General features: G+C 35.1%; 1 protein-coding gene across 1 annotated transcript in view; it reads right to left on the bottom strand.

Annotated features, from left to right (window-relative positions):
• Window positions 1–10,131, bottom strand: part of LOC113520928 (homeobox protein unc-42) — a 49,988-nt gene extending 39,857 nt beyond the window's left edge. The window contains exon 1 of the mRNA XM_052894395.1: window positions 9,615–10,131. Coding sequence (XP_052750355.1) covers window positions 9,615–10,131 — 517 coding nt within the window. The remainder of the gene's footprint in view (window positions 1–9,614) is intronic.
• Window positions 10,132–18,868: the final 8,737 nt, after the last annotated feature.

Below are 18,868 nucleotides of genomic sequence, written 5' to 3'. Positions count from 1 at the left end.
CGAATAGGTACTCTGCGTTGGAACTCTGTCTATACTATAGTTGAATATTAATGGAGTCTATCTACAAGTGATGGTATTTTTAGATGTGTTTCTTGTTAACTGAAATTGGTTAGAGATTGTAAAGAAGATAATGTTTGAATTGGTTTTAGTGTCATAGATCAAGAATACTTGTAGTATGAATAGGTCTCTGTGTTAATTACAATTTAAAAAATAAAAATAGTGAAAGTAGAAAATAAATAAACAATACTTATACCTACTTATTGCATTCATTAAATAAAAAATGTAATTAATTTTTTAAATTAATTATTATAAAGGATATTTGAAAATTTCAACTCAAAAGGGGAAACATGAAACCACGCGTGCAAAGCCGCAGGCAACACATTGTATAGATTCAAAATTTGGCGAAATAGATGCTTTTGTGTAAAATTGTTACAATACCACTGCGCAAGTCAAGTGGTATTAAAATCATGTATAAATTATTTAATAGCGGATTTTATATCTAAGATAAGAGTATGTTCACCATACTATATTTCAATAGAATTGATTAAAAATATAAACGAACGACTAAGTTTTGTTTGTCTAATGCATCCGAGTAGATCATAGATTAATGACCCGTGGAACAAATACTTCAGTTTAATATCTGTCTATTTTATTGGTTTAAAAATCGAATAGGTAGGTACGAAAATAAAACATGATTTGAATTAAGAAACAAATAAGCCACTAGCAAAATATGGCGGGAAAATGTCACGGACAATGTTACCTTCTGTGCCATTAATTAACTAAGTCTACTTCAGTATCTAGTCGTGTAGGTTCCGGCATAGAATATGCCACCCCTTCCTTTCCCGTGGGTATCATAAGAGGCGACTAAGGGAGCTTATGGTGGAGGGAAGGGCAGCAGCGTTCCTCTTAAAACATTACCAAAACCTAAATGTGATTGCCATTCCGCCTGCCAAGCGTGGCAACTACTGGCAAACCCCCCTATGGGGGAGGCTATGTTCACCAGTGAACAGTTAATGACTGATAAAAAACTTCAGTATCATTAAATAACGTAGTGTTTCTTTGCTATGTATCGTACATACATACATACATAATGTATGTATCATATAATTCAGTGTTAGTATATATTTGAGTACATTATACTACGTTCCTAGTGTCAGATACTATATCTGATAAATGATTCTGTTCCATACATTTTGTATGACGTTATCCGTACTTGTCAAATGACAGTGTCGTCAATTTTGCGCGACGCTCTCCGTGGTAAGACGTGAATTTAGAGCTGTAAATTTTCACTGACGGCATTCGTGGCGAATGGACGAATTGATTCATAACTTTTTTAGACCATCATCCACGTAAAGTATAAGGTAAAAAAAAGTTTCTCTTGTTACCTTTTTTTCATGTATCCCATTGTATCGGAACATATTGTACCATTGGATTATATAGATAGAGCATAGAGCCTCAAAAACGGGTCAACATTTTGTCAACTAATTGTCAGATTAGCTGACTTATTTTTTTATCAGTGTTCCATGTACTTGCGCACAAAATGTATCTTAATTTAATAAATAAAATAAGTGTTTACGTATTAAAAAGGTGCAGAAATTATAATATAAAATAAATATAGAAATTATAAAGGATTTTGCGTGATAAATAGTTTTATCACGTAAAATTGATTATACGCATATTATATATATATGTATATTATATATATACTTAATAAATAAAATAAGTATTTATGCATTAAAAAGATGCAGAATTTATAAGACAAAATAAATATAGAAGTTATAAAGGAATCACTCATAACTGTTTATCATGCAAAATTGTATGAAATAGTTTACTCGTTTTTTTCGAAGCATTTCTGTGGAGATATTCTATCTAGGATATATGTAGTCTAAGATCGTACCATAATACCGCATTTAAGTAGTCTGATACTTCCCTAAGGTTGACTGGGAGAGAATGCTTTTAGCATTAAGTTCGCCATGTACACATAGGTATATGTACTAATGAATAAATAAATAAATATTGGCTACTAGATACTAGATAACACTGAAAGGTTTTGTTGAAATTTCAATAGTTTTTTTAATAAATCTTAATGAAAAAGTGTTTAAGTTTTATTTATTTATATATATTTATTTTTAGTTATATTTATTTATTTTTTAATAAATTGTAACTGTGGGCGACAAAGAAAACCAGGAATGGAAATTGAAAATATATGTATAATAGTCAAAGGAACTTAGAAGACTAGGGCCGTGAAGGCAAGCCAAAAAGAAACAATAGATATGCGTGTCAATTTTGAATTTGGTAAATAATAATATATAGCTATAAATAATATATGTGGCCTGTACTCCACAGTAACATTCAGTTTTGTCAGTTATTTTTGCATTAGACACTAGAAGAGTTTTTTTATGTACGTACGAGTAGATTATATTGTCTATATACATGTGCAACGGGATATTTTACAAACTTATTGTGTTTGTGGTTTCCAACAATTGGTTCGACTTCATCAGGAAGTCTTCTTTAAGGGGAGTACAGCGCTTCGCGTCATAGCGTCTCGCCTCGCACTGCGGGCTACAGCTCGCAGAGCTCGTGATGAAGTCGAAATAATTCTCAGAAAGGACAAATACAGTAAATTCGCAAAATCCCCGTTATCCCTGTATATATACATCGTTAAAAATTAACATAAGTTTTAAAAATAATAATGTAGTTTATATCTTGATTAAATTCTATAAAAACAGTCGATAGATGTATAAATAATAGAAAGATAAATTGATTTGTATTTGTCAATAACCTAGATCAATTGTGCATTTTATGTTAAAAATATACAATCGAACACATAACCTATTCTTTTTTAAATTCGGTTAAAAAGTACGTAACCGTATAGTTTGTTTTGTACTAAAATGTACAGCATATTAATCGTACATATACATATTCGACTTGGCAACCTCCCGCTTGAAAATTCAGGCTTCGCACGTCTGTAGGCCAGCAGGGGGCAGGGGGCGAGGGAGGAGGACGTGGTGGTGGTCGTTAGTGACATTTTGTATTCATGACGTCAGCCCCGGGCCGATTGTTTGCAATATTACTCTAATTGGAATTGTAATTACGTGCACATATCCCGGATAGCGTTCGCGACGTGATACCCGGGAGCTAGTGTTACTGTTGCATTCTTATCTAAGGAAATAGTGGCAATAATAATAATAATCTATCACTTATATTTCTTATATAATAAAATTTTATTATCTCTCAAATCAGTATAGGGTACAATAGGTGGCAAACAAGCATACAGCCCACCTGATGGTAAGTGGTTACCGTAGCCTATGAACACTTGCAATACCAGAGGTATTACGCGTGCGTTGCCGACCCTGAAGAAATCTCTTTACCCCCCTTTTGAAGAACCAACCAAGGAGCTCATTCCATAACCTATGTACCTAAAAAGGTAAAAAATAAATAAAAAAAACTGGACAACGTCTGTAGATGGGAGATATTTATATAATTTCTTAATTAAGACCCCTGTATAGTTTTGGAGTATTAATGTATTCTAATTTTTTTTTTTAATTTTGTCTGTCCATTTGCTCCATTTTTCCAGCTTCACACAAAAATTATTGTACCAAATTGTTTGCGGTTCACAGTTGGGTTCCTGATGATCTAACTTAAGAACTGGTGTATGTTACATCTTGATGCGCCATATAGAAGTGGTCATTTACATTGTTCCTTTTATTTCTTCTAAAATCCTCGCGTACGAAGTGACGGATAACAGCTAATATTCTATTAAAACTTGACCAACAAAGTTTTTTTTTTGATAGATGAAAATGGAATGGTAATCCCGCCCGCGCTAACGGGATACGCCGGCGGAGCACCAGTGAAGAGTGATAGATGAGATTGAAAACAGGCCAGTTAGCCCATCATGATGAACTTATCAGGAATTAACCATGATAGTTTCCAGGGGGAACCGCGAGGAAGTCGACCTGGTTGGGTATATTGCTAGCAATGGGATTCTCAGTCTCCATTACTAACAATCCCTTTCCCCTCGAAAAGTGTAATTATGAATACGTAAAATCTTAGTTAACTTAATAAACGTTGTTTTGCGACTTACCGCCTACTGATAGTAATATACCCTATTAGATGAAACTCCTTGTGGTTTCCATTATAAACCATTGTGATTGATTTATTGTAGAATTTGCCTCGAAGGGTCCAGGCATAGAAGGAAAAGCCTTTCCTGTGGGTGTCGCAAGAGTCGACTAAGGGCGCTTGTGGTGGAGGAATGAGCAGTATATTCCCTCTTAAAACATTTCTAAAAGCCTAACCAACCCGCCTGCCAAGCGTGGCAACTACTGGTAAAACAGTTACCGGCTAAAATAATAATATATAACGAAGCTGTCAGGATAGTTTTGTAAGATATTTAAACAGTCTAATCGAGACCTTTAATATCTGGATGGATTAATGCTGGTTTTTAAAAGAAATACTGCACTTTTCGCAAGGAATATGTTGTTAATTTTATAATTGATTCCAGTCATACAAATTGTCATTAAAAAAAGGGGTTAAATATCAATGATCAAAACTTAAAAGAATAATTGCTATAATCATGGAATATATATTACATTTTTAGAAACATTATTTTAAGGACGGGCTTCACAGTCCTCTGTAACTTCGTATTCTAGGTGTATTATTAGTTTTCATTTTGTAGTAAAGTCAGATTTATACTAAATATGCTTTGTGAGGTTTTTCAGACAAAAATGTAAAAGAGAAGGGTGAAAAGAATAGTACAGCGGCCAGCAACTGAGGCATTGATGGACGAACGTGCAAATGTGGGCCGAGGCGTTGCCGAGGCACACATACGTGAGTCCATCAATGCCTCAGTGGCCAAGTGGGCGGAAATTAAAAACACAATTTTACTTTTTAAATTCAATGACGAATAACGAACCATAATTATTCACGCGCCATAATGTTCCTTTGTTTTTTTTTAATAATTTATTTGCAAGCCAGTTCGAAATTTAAATAAAACCTTGTATTAGTTACCTCCTTGGTAGCCAAGCCAAGTTTTCGAAGTAAAAGGTCATTCCATTTTTAAATTACAGGACAAATATGAGTTTACATAATAATTTGTCTGGCCGCAAAACACGACAGATATGGATTTTCATACAACTTTTGCCGGTCGCTGCCCGCATGTATCTGGTCAGTACGGCAATTTTGGTTTATCTCGAAGAAGATTGTCAAATTAATGCTCACATTTCCAAGCATGTTTGGTAAAAATTTATTTAGTAGAACTGTGCTCAGAGTTTGTAGTAAAGCTAATCCTCACGAATAAAAGTGAAGGTGTTGTTTGTTACTTTATAGTGCCATAACGGCTTAACTAATTACTATGATTTTTATTATCATTTGTACCTACTATATGCATATAAAAAAGGTATAGGTTACTTTTTATCCCGGTTTCGCGGATGAAGTTGGGGACAAAATCTAGTATATTATAATATTATTTCTAAATTAGTAATTTAAATGTGATTTAAAACAGAACCTTGCACATAAAAAATCGTATTTTATAGGTAACCGCGTTGTATTGTGTATTTATTTTTTAGTTAATAGTTTAACAATTTCAATGAGAGAAACTATGTAGACCAAATTATATATAATTATTACTACTTATTGTATGAGAAGGGCGCTCTTTGATATCAAAACTTCCTAGACGGTTTATATTGTATGTATACAAAGACCTCTGACGTTACATAACTATCTGATGACTGACGTAACGTGCCATTTAAATCATAAGTAAATAAAAATTTTGTTTAAACGTACAAGGTTGTAAACAATTTTAATATTGATATTCCTATGAAATTTTGTTCGAAAATCTAAAATCTCGGACTTACAGTATGATGGATAGTAGGCTTAGTTGGAACAGTTTTCTTTTTTATACAACTTAGAAATCTTGGAAAGTTAACTCGCCTATAGTCATTTACTTGTTCATCAGATTTGTTTCGCCCATGATACTTTGCCACTCGTGAGGACTCAGGTGTTATTCCTCTGTACCCAGTAAATTCACGCCATAACCCACCTTCAAACCGAAACACAGTTAAAGAAATCATGCCATGGTCTCTCTCTCTTCGTTCACTTTCTGCTTCATTTACTGAAGGCCGTTTCATCTTTGACATCGTTACGGCTATGAAACTTTGGAATACTTTGCTTTTAGTATCATAACCACCTTCAGTAAATTCGCCTTTCTCTCTCTCTTCGTCCACTTGATTACTGAAGGTCGTGTCCTTGAAAGGTGTCTGTTGCTTCAGCCTCTTGCAGGGCAGCTGCAATTGACAGTGCCGTAATGGCAGTTACTTGGTCCGATCATCGACTAAGTGATTGTCTGCGTGGCCTTTTCCCTCTATCTTGTCTATAATCATTAGCTTGTCCAGATTGTCGGACTGTTGACGAGCAATATGACCGAAGCATCCAAGAATCCTCCGACAGCAGACTGTCGAGAGCCTATCTTTTATACGGAGTTGCGCCAAGATAGATATATTCATACGCTTTGCTGTCCAATGAATTCGCAGCATCTTTCGCCAGCACCACATCTCACTACATCTCCTTTTTTCTTATTGTCCATGACTCGACTCCATACAAAAATATCGAGAAAATTCGCCTTTAAACGTAACTAAATAAATAAATGTAACAATAGTTTAACATAAATTTCTGAGTTTATTCGATATTCAGATTTCCGGATTGAAATTACGCGTTGGCCGATTAAGAAAATTGGAAAATTACAGTACTTCAAACACGACAAACAATAGGGAAATTGTATCTTTTTATTTCATAGCTACATATAAACTAAGATGTTACAAAAATAACCTAAAACTATACTTGAGGATATTACCCTATCTTCTATAATGAATATTCATCGGATCAATTTCTTACAATAATATATTTGTATTCGCCGTGTAGGTCTCGGTATAGAATGGACCACTTTCTTTTTCCATGGGTGTCGTAAGGGACGACTAAGGGACTGCGAGGAATGGCCAGCAGCTGCCCTCTTAAAACATCTCCAAAGCCTAATTGCAGCTACTAACCTAGCAACCAAAACGTACCAACTACTGGAAAAACTGCCCTTCTGGAGAAGGCTTATGTTCACCAGTGGACAGTTAACAGCTGATATGATGATGATGAATATACTTGTAGACTCTAATTTATTCAAAATCAAGTGGTATAATTGTAGCAACCTAACTTCGTGAGACATTTATGATAGAACTAGTCCACTAATTGAAACTCACCGAACTATAGAAAGAGCTATGCTTGGAGTCTCTCTAATTCTATAAAATTCGAAGCGAAATAATTTGCCAGAGAACTAAAATTACCGATATAGCTTACTGGATTCGGAAGATGAAGTGGCAGTGGCTAATAACTAGTGAAGCAGACATATTCTGGACTGGAAACTAGGAATTTGCAAGTGTAGTGGACGATCTGTGGCTAGGTGGAGCGACGACTTACGTAGGATGGCTGTTCCGTGGCGTGTTTTAGGAAATGCCTATATTTTGCAGTGAACAGCAGTAAGCTGATTATGATTATTATCTTATGACTACATTTCTGATTTCTGCAATCAACTCAAATGGCTTCCCATTCGTCTTCGCAGGAAGTGGCACATCCTATCTCTTTTTTTACACTATTCTTTTCCATCCTTCAACTCCCAATTACCTCAAAATGTGCTTTGAGTTTCATGTCGATTCTCAGGGTCATACATTGCGCAGTGCGAGATCCCTTCATTTAGTAATTCCTATTCATTCTTCTAAATTCTATTCCTATTCTTTCACTATCCAAGCTATCTGTCTCTAGAACTCTTTACCTCTTTTTATTAAATCAGCACAATCTCTTGCCTCGTTCAAGAGGCAGATAAGATCTTATTACCTATCTCTCTAATTTGCTTTGTTGTTTACTACGTATGATTTATCTTGATATATTTAGTATATTTATATATTTATGTGTATGTATTATTATTTATATTACATACATATGTATGTTTATGTATTGTAATCTTATTTTTATATAAATGATATTTAGAATATTATGCATTTCATTTGATTACTTTTTGTATTTACTGTGTCTGACTTGCGCCATCTACCTTTCTATCTGTACTTATCTACTATTTATGCTAGATTGTCTTGTTGTCACCTTTTGTATATGCATATTCTCTATAAATACTTCTTGTATACATCTCTATAAAGATGTGTGCAATAAAGAGTTATGATTGACATAGTCCAAAGAATCTACAAGAAGATGTGGCAGTGAGCCGGTCATATAGCTCGAACCACAAATAACTGATGGGGAAGAAAGATTTTCGTATTAATCCAATTTTTATTTTTTATTTTATTTTTTCAATTTAGTATAACTTTTATTTCTTCAGCAATCTTGACAGAAAGATAAGCAGTTCTGTCTAGATTGCTGCTAAATAACAGAATGGTGGTACATCTACATAACGTAATACTTTTTCTTCACACAAAATTTTAAAGCTATAAGCACCTACAGAGTATTATTATATCTCTGTGTTGAATGTGTGAAATAAAGATACCAAGCAATTTAATATTATATCAGGTATATATTTGTACCTAACGAAGACATAATTTAATCATGATTACCACCTATTTTAGAAATATTGACGTTTTTTTTGTTTATGATGCTTTATTATTAATTAAATGCAGGTATTTATTATTTAATTACCTGTCTTTTAATTGTTTACTAAGTACCTATGAAGGTTTAACTTTTAGTAAAACAGTAAGGATGTCTTCTGAACTCACTTATTTGGAGATGTCAATCCTTAAAATAGGTGCATTCAGAAGATATTTTTATATTTAGTCCTTAATTCTACGATTTAAAAATTCTTTTAGTCTTTTAATGTTTTCTTCTAACAAGTTTAATGATCAATATAATATCTATATAAATAAAAGTTAATTGCTGAATGTTTGTAAGCGCATCACTTCAGCATGGCTGCATCTATTTGATTAATTCTTTTTGTGATGTTTTGACAGAACAAGGCGAATGAAAGACAATCTTTGAAAAACCTTATGGAGATGAGAAGAATTTAGGTTAAAAAATCTACATATAAAAAGTGAGTGACTGAGTGAGTCAGAAGACTTTAGGGAGAACTTCAAAAATATTCACAGAATTGACAGGTTGTCGTACCGTAAAGAGTTGGTTTCATTTTTTCATTAATACACCTGTCTGGAGTTGGAGCAGGCAGCTAGTAAAACTTAAGTAGACCTCTTATAGAGATAGAGATTTTGAATTTAGGAATCTTTTCTGAACAAAAGTATTAGATATAAAAAATTACATTCCAGTAGTGTCTCAGCAATGTATGCTGAAGTCCATACGGATGGTTTTTTTATTTTGAGTGGCAGCACTATCCTCAATATACTCGCAAAAAGATGATTCTCTGGTGTGATTATTTGCCCAGAAGATTAGGTTATTATTAGTGGTTAAGTGCTAACATAGTATATATAGGTATTAAAAAAAATTACTTAATGGACGCAAAGTTTTTTAAAATAAATAAATAAAAAATAGTCTTCAATAGTAGAGATACCTAAATTAGCGAAATATTTTTATAGGTATTTGTTTACAGATAAAATACAATATATAGAGCACACCTACAGTACCTGAGTGATCCTGTAAGGAACGGCTGAGGGGAGGCGCGGGCGGCGTCGCTGCATGCTCTCCGCCGTACAGTCCACCGAACTCTTCTGCAGACGACGAGGACGCGTTGCTGCACTTCCGACCCTTGTCAGGAGTGTATTTGCTCTCACCACCAGACGGCAAAAATTTGGCGTCCGACTGATGCTCGTCCAGCAATCCTGGCACACCGAGCAGGCCACCGACTAGGTTCGGCCTCAACTCCTCCATGATCTTGGAGCCCTGTCCGCAGCCACCGCCGCCCGTGAAGTTGAGCTGCCGGCTGAAGAAGGCCGGAAAAATGTTGAACTGCTGCGGGTCCGGCAGGGCGGCCAGAGGCGGCGCGGGTGGCTCGGCGGCCCCCGCGCACGCCGCGCTCTTGAACTCCACCGTGCTGTGGCCGGCGCGCTGGCTGAGCGACCAGCGCGGCTCTCCCGCACTTCTTAGCTCGTGTTCCGTACCCTCGCCGTCGGCTCGGCCCCGACGCTCACTGACTAACCACATTATAGTGACGCGCGCTGCGCATCGGCCACGCCGCCCCGCGCGCTAATTGTTCGCGACTGCGCGAGAGGAGCGCGCGTCACCGCCCTCGGGCGAGAGTGAAACGACCTGCTCCCGCATCCCCGTAATCGATGTAATCTTTATAGGGATGCTGCGTCTCATTCATCCCCGTGCGAGTGACGCGCGAGTCGGGGGCGGAGGCGGGCCGCCGGTGGGCGGTGGCGGTTCGCGCCGTGCTGATTGGCGCCGGGCGCAGTAGGGGCGCTCGGCACCGCTCCGGGCCAGATAGGCTTTCTTTGTTTTATTGTCCCCATGGCTTCTCGTCGATCTTGCGTTTAAAGTTTATGCATTGCACCATGTTTTGTTTCACAAAACACAAATCATGTATGAAGTTCTTGAGGTAGAACGACAAACAGAGATGGGTGGATATTTGTAATGTTGAGTGTGCTTTGTGTTACTGTGGTGTTTCTAAGTTTGAGATTCGAATTATTAATATGTTAAAAGCGTAGTGGATGTACCGCTTATACTTACTATCACTGGATTCTGCCATAACCTTTTAACAACTCATTCTTAAGAGACATTGCCAACATAATTAGAAGTAGTTAAATAAGTGGTTGGGGCAGTAATTAATTTTGTCGTTAGTTTGTTGATTTTTGTTATGATATTCCAATAGTAGATAACCTAAGAATATTTATAGGTACAAATTATACTGATTAGCTTGAACAACTTAGGTACAGACACAAAAAAATATTTCTTTCATTTCAGACAATAACAGACCGTAAAAGCATTTTGTTATTAATTTCATAACAGATTGTTCAGATATCTCCTGTTAAAATTAGTTGACTGGTTTACTGATTGATCTAGAAACGGCCGCTCTAAACTGTAATATTTAGAAACATGAAATGGGTATGGGTTATTATTATGATATGTTTTAAGGTACACTTTTCCAATATCTCTATGGCAATCAGAGATACCTCAGCATAGGTTCCGCGCGGGCAGTGTTGTGGTAGACTGCTAATTTTTACTGCTGTTGGGCACAGCAAGTACGAGAGAGGAGGACAACACTTTTTTTCAGTTTAGAAATAGTTTATGAATTTGTTACAATATTATCATGTCGTGTAGGTACGCATTTTCTGTATTATTATTATTCATTATTTAAATATTGGTGTGTATCTATTCATATTGTAATGGTTATTAGTACTATTATATAGTAAGTGACGGTAAGGTTGTATGGGGTACCTATTAGCATAATTGTTCCTTTTTTACACTGTGATATTGTGAGTTCTTCGCTTAGACGACTTTCATGATGTGATGTGTAACGGCTCCACAGTTAGTAATATACCTATCCAACCAGGTTGACCTCCATGCGGTTCTCCTGGAACCATTGTGGTTTATTCTTTTGAATCCATTATAATGGGTCCATAGAAGTCTGTGCTTTCTTTTCATCCTCACCTATTACCAGAGGGAGACTTTGTACAAAAGTCGATTGCGTGGGTACCTCTGTCCCATTTGTGTTTCAACCGTAAAGCAGTTGTGTTTGCATGGCTGTGTTTCGGTTTGAAGGGTGGGATATGGCGTGAATTTACTGGGTACAGAGGAATAACACCTGAGTCCTCAGGAATGGCAACGCATGGGGGTATCATGGGCGAAACAGTATACTCTGCTATGTTCATGATACTGCTCATGTCTATAGGCGACTGTTACCACTTTCCATCAGGTGGACCGTCAGCTTGATTGCCATTCTATAAAAAAAAAAAACTATTACTATTGGGATACCATCCCGTCATTGTATACCGATAACACACACACATAAATAACACAGATGGAGTTATCATCTTAACTTCATCCATTAAAAAAAACCTTATGATGCTCTAGGTTTGAAAAGGAGAAGCGATACGTGTATCTTAATTCATCACCTTAAGAAGTAAAGCCTACCTAGACCTTACTGAGTGCTGTAATATTATGAATTTATTTGTAATGTTATGTAAACAAATTGTCGGCAAACAAGAAGACAAACAGATAGCTAATGAAAAATAGTAAATGTTGTTTACAAACGTGAACAGCGCCAAGGAGACAGTACACACTATTTGCCATTCCTCCGTCGGTTTCTTTCAGAGATGGACTGCGAATTAGGCTCCTAGAGGCGGGCTCCCCCTCCTTGGAATGGGGTTGAGCAACGACGTTGGCGTTGTTGCGGAGTAGTAATAAACCGGAACCGCAGCAACGCTGCCGTTAGTCGTAGCCGAGGAACACGTAGTGGTTTTAGTCGGTAAGAGTCTGGCAGTATCCACATGCCTCCCCCGGGGTGTGTGGGTCTCCATGGGGATTTCCCCACGGAAAAAAAAAGGTTTAAGGTAAGGTGCTACTCTAAAATTTCATTGCCATATTTCATCCTTTAAATAAAAACATAATCATACAAGCACAGCTGTTTACTGGTATTTCATACAGAAACATGAGAAAAGGAAGATGTGAATGAAGTTGCAAAAAACAGTTAGTATTTTAATAATTTTACCAGAGGGAACTTTCTACAGAAGTCGTTTGTTTGGACACCTTTGCCCTATTCGTGTTTTTATCGTAAAACAGTTGTGATTGCATGGCTGTGTTTCGGTTTGAAGAGTGGGATAAGGCAGTGAATTTACAATGTACAGAAGAATAACAGCTGAGTCCTCAGGAATGGCAACGCATGACAGGTATCATGGGCGAAACAGTATACTTTTTTATGTCCATTGTACTGCTCATGTCTATAGGCGACCGTTACCATTTTCCATCAGGTGGGCCGCCAGTTTGTTTGCCAATCTAAGTTGCATAAAAAAAATCTTAATAATCGAATGTCGGGTAATAAAATGACGACAAGGAGACGTTCATTCTAATAATAAGCTCTTACGTAACTGTTTTAAACAAAAAAAAAAAATCAGTCATCGATAACAAAAAATATTATATTAAACAATAAAAAATGCACTGTAGTATTACAAAATAGTTTTTATTATGCGGTTTATTACAAAGAGAGACAAAACAGATCGCCATTTAGATAGATATAGAGATATTAATCCACTTGATATTTGAATAATAAGTGGGGCAAGTGCGTTATTAATATTTGAAAGATCGCATCTAGCAACCCTTCTGTGGCAACCCTGCGCGGTGGTTATGAATATCATTAAAGGTATCGAGTTCGCTCACCGAATGTTTTAATGCGCTTGTGATTCAATTTGTATTTTTAATTCTTTTATTTTTACTAATGTATTGAATATGAGAGTTTATAAAGATGTTCCGATGTTTAGATGTTTTTTTTTTCGTCATATCAGCTTTTAGTCCACTGCTGAACATACTCGTAAGTTGTTCCCTAGAGGGGTACCTACTGGCAGTAGGTGCTACTTAGCAGGTTTTTTTTTATACGACTTAGAATGGCAAACAAGCTGACGGCCCACCTGATGGAAAGTGGTAACCGTCGCCTATAGACATGAGCAGTATCATGGACATAACAGTACACACACATACTGTTTCGCCCATGATACCCCCCATGCGTTGCCATTCCTGAGGACTCAGGTGTTATTCCTCTGTACCCTGTAAATTCACGCCATATACCACTTTTCAAACCGAAACACAACCATGCAAACACAACTGCTTCACGGTAGAAACACGAATGGGACAGAGGTACCCAAGCAAACGACTTTTGTACAAAGTCTCCCTTTGGTAAGGTGGATTGGCAAACGCAGTTAGGACTTAGAGATGTTTTAAAAGGGACGCTGCTGTCCATCTCTCTACCTCCCTTAATCGCCTCTTACGATACCCACGGGAAAGGCAGGGGTGGCTTATTCTGTGTCGGTACCACACGGTACACACACAATAATACTAGCTTTTATCCGCTGCTTCATATGCGTGGATTTTGTTAAACTTACCACTATCGGGGTTCAATTGTCAAACTTTCTTCTTTATTGTTCACCTACGCTTTATAATAACCTACATATTTACAAAATTTCAAGATTCTAGATTCAGCGGTTTCGGCTGTGTGTTGATAAATGTGTTAGTTAGCCATTTACTCAGAATACTCTTTTACATATACTCTATTATCTTTTTAGTTTAGTTTTATTTTTAACTGACAAAATTTGAGAAAAACCGATTTATTCATTTATTTGTTTTATTTATCCTTTATTGTACATATTAGTAATACTTAAATATGACACAGATAAGCATATGTAAAAAGGCGAGCTTGACTCTGAAAGAGCTTTCTTCCAGCAAACTCAAAGTGGAAAGGTGCATCAATGTTAGCGGGTAGAGCGATTTTCAAACAAGAAGAATTAGACAAACTTAGTTTATACATAACTAATTATATCATATTTAATTGTATATATACACACATACATATATACATAGATATAAATATATACTTATACATACATACACATATATAAATATACATATAACTACACACACAAATAAATAAATATATATTCATAAGGATAGAAGATGCTCTTTAAGTCTATTTTAACTCATTTTCTAGAATGGCATCACATGAGGTATACCATAGGTGTAACCCTGCATTCTGTAATATCTATGGCACTGTTCATACATATTAACCATCAGACAGGCCATCAGCTTTTTATCTTTCCAAGTAGCATAAAAACACTAACTTCCGTTAATTTTTTTTAACAAATATGACAAATATACCAGAGGGAGACTTTGTACAAAAGTCAATTGCTTGGGTACCTTTGTCCCATTCGTGTTTCAACCGTGAAGCAGTTGTGTTTGCATAGCTGTGTTTCGGTTTGAAGGGTGGGATATGGCGTGAATTTACTGGGTACAGAGGAATAACACCTGAGTCCTCAGGATTGGCAACGCATGGGGGGTATCATGGGTGAAACAGTATACTCCGTTATGTCCATGGTACTGCTCATGTGTATAGGCGACGGTTACCACTTTCCATCAGGTGGACCGTCAGCTTGTTTGCCATTCTAAGTTGTATAAAAAAAGTCACTTTTTTATTTAATTATTTGGAGCGGAATTTTAAATATTTATTATTCATACTAAAACCTTTTATTAAAATTAAAGTAGGTATACATTTTGTATTAAGTTTATATAGATAGATACAGCAAGTACCAAATAATATACTGGCAAAGTAAAATAGGATTCGTCTACGAAATGTGCGAGTGACTCGGTAAGTTTTTGGGGTGTCAGAGTAGAGGGGGATGTCTTATAACTTCACTATAGTTTTAATTGATTCCCTGCTCCTTGAAGTAAGACGCGAAGCTTTGTCTTATGTTGGAAAATATATAAGTACTGGATGTGTAGAGGCAGTAAAAGTAAACATACAGTCAGCAAATATGACCGTAATTTTTATAATTGACTTTTCTTTGAATTTCCGACCTTTTTGGCTTATCTTAATAGCCTTTATTTTTAAATATTCCTATATTCTTATTATATGCCTATATTCTTTTTATTTTATGAGCCACTGTTCTTCTTTTGTTTTTTCGTTGAATAATTTTCTATCAAATATACTGAAGCAATTTACTATTAAAAGACAATTATTTATTTAATATTCATCATAAAACTGGGAAATCCATCATACTCCCCAACGTGGTCACAAATGAAGAGCCAGCATCTTCGCATATGTATGGCATGGTCCTAATAGATTTTTTACAAATTTATCTGTGATGGGCTGATCTTAAAACTGAGTCACTGGCTAGTCCCTAAAAAAATGCATATGTACTTACAGATGTTTTGCGAATAATTAAATTTAAAGCTCCTCTCGAAACCTGAAGTAGGCACTAAACAATTATGAGACAGACGCAGCTCACGCGACCCTCCTTTAAGAACGCCTTATGCAGTGACCTTCAACAATAGCAAAAAGAAGAAAGAACTATGTAGGTAGAAATAACAAAAAAATAATAGGTATTTTAACGAGGTATTTATTCTCTAGAAAATATAATATGGGGTTCTTTAAAGGGGTGTATTAGGGTTTTTTTCAGGGTCTGCAAGGTGCACGTGACACTCCTAGTGTTGCAGGAGTCCATAGACTTCAGTGACCGTTTATCATCAGACAGGGGGTATTTTACATTTTTAAATTTAGTATTTGCCACCTTCGTGGTATAAAAAAGTAGCCCAAGTTAAGAAAATGTCATGTTTTATATCTTGGAATAAGTCGAAACTTTTTGCACTGTAAATTAAAAATTAATAACTGTAATATTTTTTTTATTATATTATACTTATTTCTATAATTTATTGGTATTGATACTTCTTCAAAAACGTATTTATTACTAATAGAAGTTGAAATTGTAAAAAACAGCGTGTGAAATTGTAAAAAGTTTGCTGTCAGCGCGCAGTTCGAATCCAAATTGTATTCAGGCTACGGACGCTGTATCCAGTCGTTGTTCATTAAGATAAATAAATAACCATGGCTGATGGGGAGCGAACGTGTTTTTTACAAACTAAATAGTAAATACGTATGTTAATAAAAAGATATAAGGGTTGTTGTGTACATTTATGGCTTTTACACTATGCTTATAATTATTAATTCAATCTAAATGATCAAGGTTTTTATAGACATAACTTCTTGAGTTTTTTTTTTTCATTTAAGAGTCTCCTCTTGCCGGTGCAACTAATTCATGCATCTTCTTCCAGCCAGCTCTATTCCAGACCATCTCCCTATACGATATGACACCTAGTGTTTTTTTTATCTGTCTCATGTAGTTATTCCTCGGTCTTCTTCTTTCTCTTTTGCCCTCTATTTTTCCCTCTACTATGCTCTTAAAAAAATCGTCATGTCGTATAAGGTGGCATTTTGCCTCTTCTATTCTCTATTATTTTAATTAATGTTCTTTTCTCGTTTGAGTGTGTTTTATTAATTTTCAAGCGACTCCAAAAATAAGGAGGTTCTCATTTCCGTTGTTTTTTTTTTATATTCGTTACCTCATAACTCCGTCAGTTCTAAATTGATATAGAATTTTTTTTTATCTGAACTTATAAAAAATTTATTAAAATCGACTAAGTAGTTTAGTTTTTAGATCAAAATAACTGGTTTTGTTACAAATGAAGTCTTTTTTTATAGGACACAATCTTTAATTAGAATTTCTTTGGAAAACAAACAGTATTCATTAAACCTAAAAATATGAGTGAATTATAAATTTAGAAACTTCTTTCCACGTATACCTATATTTCTAATTATAGCTTACTTACTTACTTGTAGTTGTTTTAATACAAATAACAAAAGAAGAATGGAGATTATTACCCAGAAGTCTAGGAACGCTCCATTGCAAATACAGAGAAAAACTGTGACGTAAATGTGCATATGAATTTATGTAATACAAAATATACTCACATAATAATAACAACAACATATTTTAAATAAACAGACAACCATCTCAAACTATTATTCCGATAAAGTAGTTTTAAATTTATTAGATTATTAAATAAATTTAAATTTAAGTGGGAGGTGTCAACAAATATATCAAAATGAATAATAGAGGAAAAGTAAGAAAAAGGAAATTGCCGTGTGGTGCCGGCATAGTATAGACCACTTCTTCCTTTCCCATGGGAGTCGCAAGAGGCAATTAAAAGAGGGCGAGAGATAGGCAACAGCGTCCCTCTTAAACCATCTCTAAAGACTAACTGCCAATCGGCCTGACAAGCGTGGCTTCTATTAGTAATACTCCAAGAGGGAGTATGTTGATATGTATGTTATGAGCAGTGGACAGTTAAAGGCTGATATGATGATGATGATGTAAAGGAAAAACCTGAAACAGGTTAACCACCAATAAACACGAATGGAAGAAAATGGCGGAGGCCTTTTTCCAACAGTGGGATTCTTTATCATACGAAGTTATTAAAGGAAAATGTTTTGTTTGTTCATATATAAATTGAATATACCATTAGGCTATATATAAATAAATAGTTTTTATATATTATGAATGGATAAATATTTAGTTACAGTTTACAGTTTGTTCTTTTATCATCATTATTTTTCAATCTTATTCTTAAATATTTATAGAAAAAAATATTTACGAAATAATATAAAATATTAGTTACGAAAGAATATACTAAATTAATTATACTTGTTTTTAGTCTTATTATTAATATGTTAACTCGATAATCTTTACACAATTTTTTTTTCTTTTATTATTTGGTACAAAAAATAGGTAATACAAAAGAAATATTGTTAATTTGTTCGTTTATACACGTAATACTTTATAGTACAGTTAAATTTCAAATTATAAGATACAGAGTTAAGAAATGAATGGCGGACTTATCTGGTAGTAAATTATAAAAGGGATTTCTTCCAGTCAACCTTTGAAAGTCTTATGGAAATTGTGAATTAATTGTTATATTATTTGTATTAGGTATTTGGTATTTTTTTATATTTAAATTGTGATAACTAATTTGTTGACTATATTTATTTCATTATTGCACTCAGAGCAGGATACTAAATTATTTTATTTTAGAAATTAAAAATAGAAATATTTTGAATTATATATATATACTTTTATTCATCCCCTGATACACAGTATCCTCCATACAATGTCCATAGCAAATAATAATTATTTTGATTTATAAAACAAATTAAAAATTATCCCCTATAATAACGATGAACATAAGATCCTTATGCACATGTGGTATAATTAATATATGGCATGTGGCATAACAATTCACTGTAAACTCACGCAACCGTCTAAAGTTTCCACTGTAAGTATAAACAAAACCGATATTCCAGGTAAGTATCTGTTCATCTCCTTGAAGTAGGTACGAGTAT

Source organism: Galleria mellonella, unplaced genomic scaffold (genome assembly GCF_026898425.1).
Source record: "Galleria mellonella isolate WM207_F2 unplaced genomic scaffold, CSIRO_AGI_GalMel_v1 utg21, whole genome shotgun sequence".
Taxonomy (NCBI): Eukaryota; Metazoa; Arthropoda; class Insecta; order Lepidoptera; family Pyralidae; genus Galleria; species Galleria mellonella.
The sequence above is the reverse complement of the archived record's forward strand: the minus strand, read 5'-3'. Positions and strand labels throughout refer to the sequence as shown.